Source organism: Lagenorhynchus albirostris, chromosome 16 (genome assembly GCF_949774975.1).
Source record: "Lagenorhynchus albirostris chromosome 16, mLagAlb1.1, whole genome shotgun sequence".
NCBI lineage: Eukaryota > Metazoa > Chordata > Mammalia > Artiodactyla > Delphinidae > Lagenorhynchus > Lagenorhynchus albirostris.
In genome coordinates, this window is record NC_083110.1 from 66,497,860 (window position 1) to 66,508,906 (window position 11,047).

The 11,047-nt window shown below is 43.5% G+C and overlaps 1 protein-coding gene across 1 annotated transcript; it reads left to right on the forward strand.

Annotated features, from left to right (window-relative positions):
* Positions 1 to 453: 453 nt before the first annotated feature.
* Positions 454 to 1,693, forward strand: LOC132507331 (lathosterol oxidase-like). Its single transcript, XM_060126579.1, is given in 2 exon segments — positions 454 to 661; positions 979 to 1,693. Coding segments are annotated over 2 exon segments (897 nt in total). The 5' UTR covers positions 454 to 479.
* Positions 1,694 to 11,047: the final 9,354 nt, after the last annotated feature.

Consider the following 11,047-nt stretch of genomic DNA (forward strand, 5'->3'; position numbering starts at 1 on the left):
GGCAGGGAAGTTTCAAGGAGAATCCCTGCTAGAAAAGGAGGTAAGCTAGCTGCATCCTGCCTGATGGACTCCTATACCTGCAATCTTGGGGAATGAGGCTGTCTCAGAAGATGCCAGTGTGGGTAGGGGATGATCCTGGAGACAGATGTATTCTCAGGCTAGGAGACCCTGAATTGCACAGGATGGTTCTCAAAATAGGAATTTAACTTAGTTATAGAAAAATAAAGAAACGTACACCTCTTTCACAGCTTAGTTTTTGGACTAAGTTTCATTCCTACTGTGAGATCTCTCACCAATTACTCATTCATATATCTCATATATATTTATCCAACAGTTTTTGTGGCAGGCACTGTTCTAGGTGTTAGGAGTACTACAGTGAAGAAAAGAGACAATCAAAAAGTAATAGAGAGTAGCTGGAGCAGCCGGGGCCCGCAGGAACCGAATCAGCAGCGGGTGGCGGACCCTTTCTAGGGGCTAAGATGGAGCTTGTACTCAAGGCTACAGATTATTATTTTTTTACACCGTACATATATTCAGCCACATGGCCAGAGGACAGCATCTTCCGACAAGCTGTCAGTCTCCTGATTATAACAAAACTCGGTGCTTATATCCTTTGTTTCTTTTTTTAACTTTCTTTCTTTCCTTCCTTCCTTCCTTCCTTCCTTCCTTCCTTCCTTCCTTCCTTCCTTCCTTCCTTCCTTCCTTTCTTTCCTTTATTTTTGGCTGTGTTGGATCTTCGTTTCTGTGCGAGGGCTTTCTCTAGTTGCGGCGAGTGGGGGCCACTCTTCATCGCGGTGCGCGGGCCTCTCACTATCGCGGCCTCTCTTGGTGCGGAGCACAGGCTCCAGATGCGCAGGCTCAGTAGTTGTGACTCACGGGCCTAGTCGCTCCGTGGCATGTGGGATCTTCCCAGAACAGGGCTCGAACCCGTGTCCCCTGCATTGGCAGGGAGATTCTCAACCACTGAGCCACCAGGGAAGCCCAACACCCACAATTTTTAAAGAACCAAGTCTATCGAGAGATTATGCATTCTGTCCAGTCAATGCCACGGATAAGCATCCCCACGGTCTCAGTGCTCCTGCTAGAGGTGAAAGGTTATAGCAAACTACGCAACGGCATAGAGGAGTTTCCATACGGCTGGCTTCGATTCACTGCTTGTGTACTGTCCTTTCTCTTTTTCACTGACATGCTGATGTACTGGATTCACAGAGGCCTTCATCATAGACTTGTATCTAAGCGCTTACACAAACCTCATCATATCTGGAAGATCCCAACTCCATTTGCAAGTCATGCTTTTCATCCTCTGGATGGCTTCCTTCAGGGTCTACCTTACTGCATATACCCATTTATCTTCCCATTACACAAGGTAGTTCATTTAGGTTTGTACGTCTTGGTCAATATCTGGACAATTTCTATTCATGATGGTGAGTTTCGTGTTCCCCATATCTTCAGGCCATTTATTAATGGCTCAGCTCATCACACAGACCACCACATACTCTTTGACTATAACTATGGACAGTATTTCACATTGTGGGATAGAATTGGAGGCTCATTCAAAAATCCCTCCTCCTTTGAAGGGAACAGACCACTTAATCATGTGAAGAAGATGACAGAAAAAAAGTGCAACAGCCATGCAGTAAGTGGTTGTAAAAATGAAAAAATATTCAATGGAGAGTCTACAAAGACTGAGTAGATTATTGCCCAATTATTAAATATTTTTAAACAAGGAAAATAATCTACAGCCAGGACGCATAGCAAGTGAACAGTATCATTTGAAAATCAGTATTGTGGGTACAGGCGAGGAACGACCATAATGGTAGAACAAGGGAATATGCCATGAACACCATGACTTTAACCTCGTGCTCAAAATACTGAATGTTGGTCTAAGGGAGAAGTTGTGTCTTTCCAGCCAGTAGATCTGTAATTTGTATAGCCTCAACAACAGTTTTTTAAAAGGTAGAGGATAAACTATTGAGGGGACTAGGTTATGTCCTTTTGCCTTAATTCATCCATATTCATTAAGTAAAATTCATTGTGCTTAATGATATCAAGACTAAACACCATAACAAAGAAGTACTAATATGAAGATGGTTCCTTGTTTCAGGAATGATTAAGTACTCAGAATTGGTATGATAACAACTACTTGTACTTTGTTGAAGTGGAAAAATCAGTGTGAAAATAAATCGTGATATAATGTATTAGTAGTAGCTCAGTGACCTGATTAATAGCAGGTGTTATAAGATTATTGTCTTCCTACACATAAAAAACTTATTCTCTGGAGACATTGTCAACTGTTACATTTTACTGATGAACAAATAAATTGGAATTTTAGAAAATATTAATACTACCATGATTTAATCCAGATCTGGGATTATTTAAAGATTTTGATGGTTATTGTTTTCAACCATTATTTAATAAGTGTAAAATTATATGACCCTGATTATATTTAGAAAGGGAAATTTGATGCCCAAAGAATATATTAGACACCACTGGTTTTTTAATTAAATTGATGCACTGCACTTTTGGTATGTTTCAAAGTTACAATCCGGTGATTTTCTATAAAAGAAAATAATTGCCAAATAGTTAGGCCTATCACTGAAGATTAGTTTTGAAATCTTATTTCCCCTCCTCTTTCTTCATTTCTCCCCACTCCCTCTGCAAAAAGATTTAACAAATACTTTCATAAAGAAATGTCGTGTGTTGTAACATAAATATGTTGGGAAAACATGGTTTCCAAAGGCGTTCTCTAAGCTGTTTATGTAAAATCAATAAAAGTTGATTATGACTATTAAAAAAAAAGTAATAGATACATGGTACGTCCATACAATAAAATGTTATTTGGTAATAAAAAGAAATCAAATACTGATACGCGCTACAACTTCGATGAACCTTGACAATATTATACAGAGTAAAAGAAGCCAAACACAAATGACCACAAATGATTCTGTTTCTATGCATTGTCCAGAATAGGCAATTCCATGGAGATAGAAAATAGATTAGTGGTTGCCAGGGGTTGGGGGGCGGGGATGTTTGGGAGAAGGAAGGAAGGATTGCTAATGGATAAGGGATTATTTTGTGTGATGATGAAAATCTTCTAAAACTGACTGTGGTGATAGCTGAACAGCTCTGTAAATTTACTAAAAACCATTGAATTGTACACTTCAAATGGGTGAATTGTATGGTATGTGAATTACATCTTAAGAAAGCTGTTAAAAAGAAATTAAAATTTAAATATTACACTTAAATTTCTAATAAAAATTAATAGAAGTTGAAATAGAACATTTAAGATTCATGGAACAAGTTGCTCACTAAATGACAACTGTCATTATCTTCATGTATTTGTTATGATGCAATTCATTAGTACTTCTCGCTGTGAGTCCTCCAGAATGCGAAAGAATGTCAGGCATGAACCAACCTGGCCCGAACTCAAACTCAAACTGAGAAGGCTGCCAAAAATCAACATATAGTGTGGATTCTCTGCGTTTTCCTTGTCCCCGCCTTTTGAGTTTTCATTAGTCCAGGGAAGGGAAAGCCAGCAAGCAGGTTGGATGGAATTTCCTTAACTGGGAGCTGTTGAGAAAAGTTACCTGAGCCCATTTAGGTGCTGGCCTGACTTCAAATGGTTCCCTGGAAGTAAAGCCTGAAAGAAGCACTTGGGAGCAGGTAATTTCTTGGGAAAAGATCCCAGGAAGCAGGATGAGGGACATAGGAAAGCGAGGCCAGCAGGGAGAAAGTCAGTTAAGGGTACATTATGGAGCTGGTTACCGCCTTGGGAAACGGAGCCCAGTCCCCCCAGGGACGGTATAGGATGTGAGTCTGAAGGACTGGAGACTGAGGCATTTACCTGTCAGCCACTCTCCTCTTGGTTGAGGGTTTCTCCAGCGACACTAAGGGCCCCCAGCTCCAGGCTATACCTACACGTGGGCTGAGCAGGCTTCCTCAGCTACAGAGAAAGCCCTGACACTGGCAGTGGGCAAAGAACACTCCACCACCACCGCCCAAAGCTGGGGGGCCGGGCAAGGAGTTGTGACGTGGGGCACAAAAAGAGGTTGCTTCGTGGTGCAAGGGGCCCTGGGTGCTCACTGTCTAGAAGGGATACAGGTGTGAGGGAGTGGGGGGCGGGGGGCTGCCGTAGCTAGGTGAGCATCCTCTGAACGTGACCAAGCCACTGTGGAAAGGGAGAGGGCCTTGTTCTAGACACTCGCCAGGCATTGACTCATTCTTTGCCTGCAACTAATCGGAGAGATGCTCTTCCATTTCAGGAGAGGAGACAGCTTGGAGAAATTAAATAAGCTGCCCAAAGTGACCCCGGGAAGGTAAAGCAAGGCTGGGATTCAAACTGAGGACCCCACCCGATCACAAAAGCTCATCTAATGTTTCTCTAACTTCTTTGATGATAACACATTATGAAATACATTTTACATAAGGACTCAGGTCACACTCAACACACACATATACTGTATAACTGAAAGTTTCACAACCTCTCTTCCTGTGGACAAGGCCTCTGATGTTTGATGCTATTTCATTTTATTTTTAAAATGCCAGTTGCAGCCACCAAATTCATTTCACAATTCACTGCTGTGCCACAGCCCATGGTATGGAAAGAATACTGGGTTACTTATTTATCTGATCACTTATCAGACACTTACACTGAATCCCACCCAAGTCACTCCCTCATTCCTAATAATTATCATATTATTTTGAGATATCCCTCTCCCTCAATCTTGGCCAGTTCCTGGTTCAATGTTCTTAAAACTGGGTCAGTTTTCTTCAGAGCACCAACCTCAGTTTGTACTTAACCACATCCATTTGTGTGGTTATGGGATTCATGTCTGTCTTCCATGGACTGCGAGGTCCACTCTGACTGAGCCTACTTGGGCTCACATGTCTTCTAGCACAACAGAGTGTGTTGGTATTTGTTTAACACAGCAGGTATTAAATACAGCAGGTATTTAATACAGCAGGTATTTAATACAGCAGGTATTTAATACAGCAGGTATAATACACCATACAGCAGGTGCTTGGTATTTGTTTAATGACTTTATTGTCATAAAAACCATCGGTCTGAGGCCACTACTCCCCGGTGTATTCTAAACTCCTTTTCTCTTCACAGTAACCCCATGGGTGGACAGGCCTGGGAGTCAGCTGCTTGGGTTCAAACGCTGCCTCCAAGTCCTTCAAGTTGTGTGATCTTCAGCAAGTTTCCTATCTGCAAAAGAGAGATGATAATGGCCCACCTCAAGGAATTAGTGTGAGGACTAATTGATAAAACCTTAATGAACGACAGCAAAAAAAAGCTAGTTTACTGTAAAAAGCCCTGACGGGAAATATAATCAAATGAGGCTGGTGTTATGGGTAGAAGTGTGTTGTGTCCCCACCACCACCACTGGCAAAGATATGTTGAAGTCCTAACAATTTCTGGTACATTAAAATGAGACCTTATTAGGAAATAGGGGTGTTGCAGATGTAATTAGTTAAGATGAGGTCCTACTCGAGTAGGGTGGGCTATTAATCCAATATGACAGGTGTCCTATTGCAAGACAGCCACGTGAAGACAGAGACACAGGGAGAACACCATGTGACAACAAAGGCAGAGATCTGAGTGGGGCAACTGCAAGCCAAGGAATGCCAAGGACCTCTGGCAAACCACCAAAAGCCAGAAAGAAGCAAACTCGTATCCCCCTACAGGTGTCACAGGGAGCGTGGCTCTGCTGACATCTTGATTATAGAATTCTAGCCTCCAGAACTGGGAGACAATAAAGTTCTGTTGTTTAAAGCTAAAAAAGAAAAAGAAAAAGGAAAGGAAAAGAGAAAAAAAGAAAATTCAAAGAACAATAGTCATTATTATCATCTTTCTGCAGATGAGGGCAAAGCAGCAACCTTCAGGCCCAAGTGAATTAACTAATATTTATCCTAAGAACAGGGCTGCCTCCTGGGCTAGGCCTTTCACATATTTCAGTAAAGCCTATGTCCCTGACCCTGACCCGGAACAAGAACGATTTCCCCTAGTGATTTGTTCCCCTTGGGGCTTCGTCTTACACAATCTCGTATTGCAGCTATTTCTTTACTTTTCTTATCGCTTCATCTTCATGGTGAGCGCTTCAGAGTTGTGCTGTATTTACCTTGAATGTTAAAAGCACACATCACATATTTGTTAACTAAAACCGCATTGGATGATATGTTTAAAATACATTCAGTATCACACCATCTCTCCTCCCCGAGCTGCTGTCACTCTGGTCCAGCCCTCAGTCCCTGCCATGCTCTGGCCCCGGTACCAACCACGCTGACCTCGTGTCCTACGACTTCTTCCTAACGCACTGATCCAGCCACACTGGCCTCTGTGTTAGTTCTCCATCTCCCAGGAAGGCTCCTGTCTCTAGAACTTTGTGCTTCTTCTTCCCTCTGGCCAAAACAACTCCTCCCCAGTCACTGCTGTGGCTCATTCTCCGGCCTCCTGCAAGTCTTTGTTCAAATGTCCCTTTCTCAGTGAGGCCTACTCTGAACTCCCCATCTCCAGAAATTCCTGTCACCTTCTCCTTATCACTATTATGTATTTTACTTAGTCATTTATGATCCTCTCCCTCCATTAGGAAGGTCTACAGAAGAGCTTAGCAAGCCTAAGTATAGGTGCTCCATAAACACGTGCTGAATGAATAATCAGTGTGTCTCGTCCACAGCTCACTGTATCTATACTGCATTTTACTACTCTATCAGTTCCAAGTTTAACTCAAGGTCTGAGACCAGACAGCATTTTTCAAAACTAATAACGTTCAAGTAGCAAAGTGTAGTTGTAGTAAAGCATTCTTAGCTCATGTGAATGCCAAAGGTCCCAGAGCCAACCTGCCCTGCTTACACAAGACCCAGAAAGACAAGTTATGGACATAAAAGCAACCTGTCAAGTGTTACCGACAATCATCTCAGCAATGCCGAAATGTCTAATGTGTTTTCAGCGAATCCCTGAGCCTCTCACTTGAGTGATGCTCTCAAAAGAGATTTTTCTCTCCAGGTTTTTCCTTTCCTAGTCAGACACACAGGCACACACAGAAGTATGGAATAATGGGGCAATGGAGCAAGGCTGGATTCAGGGCCCAGAGGGTTAAATTATAGTCTAGCCCCCTCTGCTCTGCAGCCATGAGTTTGGGCAAGTCCCCTACAGGTTCTGAACCTCACCTTACAAAAGAGAATCTAACCTAGATCATCTCCATATGCTCCTTTCTAGCTCTGAAACGTTAGTATTCTGTGAAATGCTAAGTCTTTGCAAAGAGGATGCCAGAAAGATTCAGGATTGCATCTCCTCTCCTCTTCCACTTGACCTGTCTCTGATCTCCATTTTTTCCCTCTAAACAAACCATCTTCTGTTACACTCAAGGGCAATCCTGATTACAAGTTTCTTGAAAGGGTCTCCTGAGCTTCAGTTGTATCATCTCTGAAATGCAATAAGCATGCTGACCTCGGGATGAAATAAGCTCATTTATACAAAGCACCTCCCTCGGTGCCCGGCATAGAGCAGGCTCTGGGCAAACATGCATTCTCTCCCTTTCAAGGCCCCTTGTAGTTCTGTTCTGATGAGCCCAAGGAAAGAGAATACACCAAATCATTAGCCCCAGGCTCCATCTGGTCTCTTTTTCCATCTTCTCTTCAGAGAGGACAAGCCAGGCGACCTTGCCTTGGTCCCTACTCTTCCTCCTGGACTCAGTGAGATCATCGTGGTGTCAACAGGCATTTTTGTGGATCACTCACAATGGCTTGATTTTTTGCAACATGTAGTCTCTCACTTAATCTTCACCACAGCTCTGTGAGACACATATCATATCCCCATTTTACAGATGAGGAAACTGAGGAACAGGTGTTAAGTAGCTACTCACAAACTGGTGACTCAGGGGACTGGGACTGCACTTCCAGTTTCCAGATGCCCTGCTCCTTCCCAAAGCTGTCTGGTGAAATGGGTTGGAAGGAATGAGTGGCTGCCTGGGAAGTTGGGCAGACATGACCACTTGGAGGAGTTGATAAGGGGCCACGTCAGAGGAGCTAACATCACCCTGGCTCCTGACTTACTAGGGGGTGAAAACTAACACACCTTAACCTGTGAGGCAGCCAATATATACTGTATTATGTCTTATTTCTAATTTTTTTCAGTAATATTAGGAGGAAATGGGGGCTCAGAGACATTAAGGAACTGGCCTGGGGACGCCCAGGCAGTGACTGGTAGAGTCAGGATTCCTACCCAGGTCCCCCGGCTCCATGATACCCACCCCTACTCTGCAGTTATTTCCAGTAATATTGGATGTTGGGCTCTAGGGTGAGATTTAACAACCACAGTATCTGAGTTCTTACCCTGCCTGGAACCCTGCTCTGTATCTCCATCACAGGAACTGCAGCGATTTGGCCTCAGCTTCCCCTCCTCTCACCTGAGCCCACCAGGCCCCCTCCCTGCTCATCAGCCGTCCCACTCACCAGACCTTGAAATTGCTATGTTTCGGTATCACTGTCCATACTTCCTAGGAGATAAAGGACTCCTCGGGGGCAGAGACTGTGTGGGGTATGTCTTTGTGCCCCCATGGTACTTGGCATGAAGCCTTTCTCTTAAAGCTTGAACATGAATGGCTTTCCTCTCAGTGCCGTGAGAATTGTAATGAGAAACGTATTTTACTTCATTACCAGATCGTGCTTGTCAATCCTGAAATGAAATGGGCTGAGAAATTCATGGTTAAGCGGTAACTACCCAGGTTACGAGCGACTCGAGAACAGAAACTGTCTGATTCAAGGTTGAGCCCTTAGATCAGGGGCTCTTCACCTGGGGTCTATGACCTCAATGCGCAGACTTCAGCAGGTCCAATAACCCTCTAAAAATGTCTGTAAATATTTTTGAGGATGTTCATTTGTCTGCTACAAGGACAGCTTTCATCAGATCCCTAAAGTGGGTGAAGACCCCCTCCCTAAGTACACAGTAGATGTTCAGTCATACATCTGAAAAGTATTTAACGAGGGCTTCCCTGGTTGCACAGTGGTTAAGAATGCGCCTGCCAATGCAGGGCACACGGGTTCGAGCCCTGGTCCGGGAAGATCCCACACGCCGTGGAGCAACTAAGCCTGTGAGCCACAACTACTGAGCCGTGCGCCACAACTACTGAAGCCCGCGTGCCTAGAGCCTGTGCTCTGCAACAAGAGAAGCCACCGCAATGAGAAGCCCGCATACTGCAACGAAGAGTAGCCCCTGCTTGCCGCAACTAGAGAAAGCCCGTGCACGGCAACGAAGACCCAATGCAGCCAAAAATAAATAAATAAATAATTTAAAAAAAAATAGTATTTAACAAGCATTTCCTCAATAACCATTTGCTACGTGGATTAATGGCTTAAGGAAGAAACCTGTGCAAAGTGCAGACCTTTAAGGTTGGGTCTGTTTATTTCACTGGTCTTAGGTAAAGCCTTTGGGGTTCTCTGAGGGGGCCAAATTCTTCTTCTCAGTTAAAGTATCATGTAAGTCAACACTCACAGGCCAAATCTTAAAACTGGCAATGTTACACAAGTTTTGGACTGGAAAATGGGAAACCTGGATTCTGATTAAAGTTGTTACTAATCAGTCAGAGTAGTCTCAGGTCAGTCCCCCAAAGCACGGTTGTTTGTGACAGTTCTTAACCTGTATTCTGCCATGACCAATGACAGATGACTTTCCCACTGGAAAACAGGTGTGTGTCTTTTTTAACGCATAGGAAAGCAAAATATGACAATAATTCCTAAACACTCTGCATGTATTAACAGCATGTTCCAGAACATTCTTCATGACACCACACACCTGCAACTCTCCATGCCCCTATATTCCTCACCCACTCCTGTCCTTCCTTTCATTTCTACCCAAGAAAGCATATGAGCAGATGAGTGACAGAACTTCCTCCCAATTTAATTTAAAAGTTAACTGTTTCCAGACATGAGCACTCTGATAAACGTATGTTACAAACTCCTATGACATACCTCCAGGAAGATGGTGAGCATGGAGACCTAAAGAACCACAACATGGGTGGAGACATCCCTGGCTTTCCAGTCAAGTCAGCTGGAGAGAAGGTCTCAGCTCTGCTTATGGTCTACGTGACTTTAGGAAGTTAAATGACCTCTCTGAGCCTCCATTTTTTCATCTGAAAAGTGGAGATGATACCCCTTCCTCACAGGGTTGTGAAGATTAACAAGGCATGGTGTGGAAAGGACTATGTAGTCCTGTGCTCAGCCCCTGGTAATGAATTTTAGTGCCTGTCTCCTCCTAACTTCCCTCTCTGGACCTCAGCTTCGTGGTCATCAGGGTGAGAAGTTTAAATTACATCTATGTCAGAAGGACCTATTTTGGCCTCCCTCACTTCCTGCCTCTAGCATGGCTCCCGACTACTTTGGGAGGGAATCCTTGCTAAAATGGAGAAAAGAGACAGAAATCCCATCAGCAAAATAATGCATCAAAGATTTGCTATATAAAAATTGGCCAATATTGTTAAGGGAAACTTCTTTGCAGATATTTCTTTCTGAAGGATAGGAAAGGTCTGTCTTCATCTCTCTAACAACCGCAAAGGGAACACTGAAGGGAGTGGCCTGTCCAGGCCTTCTACACCCTACAGGTAGAATTTAGTAGCTCCAAACCCTTGTTTCTCATATTGAGGGACCAGTATCCTTGCAGGAATATGGCAGGAGCTAGGGACACCCAAAGGCACAGGGCAAGCAACCCATCCTTCCCGAGACACCAGTTTTATTCTCATTTATTTTTTTAACTTTTATTTTCCCTGCCAAGTTTTTAAAGTGGCAATATAAAACCTTATTTTAGCTTTTATTAAAACACACACAGAAATATTACAGCATCACAAAGTTTTTATGGATGTTTAAGACCAGGAAGGAGACATAATCCATTTCCATACGCTACTGTAAGGGAGAAAATTTGAGAAACACAGGACAGAATGATCTCCCTAAAATCTCAGGTGGTCGTGTATCTGTGTCAGCTCCAAGCCTGCCTCAGACTGTCAGAGCTTACCCAAAACAAATAAATTCGTTAAAATATAAAGCTGGTGGCAGG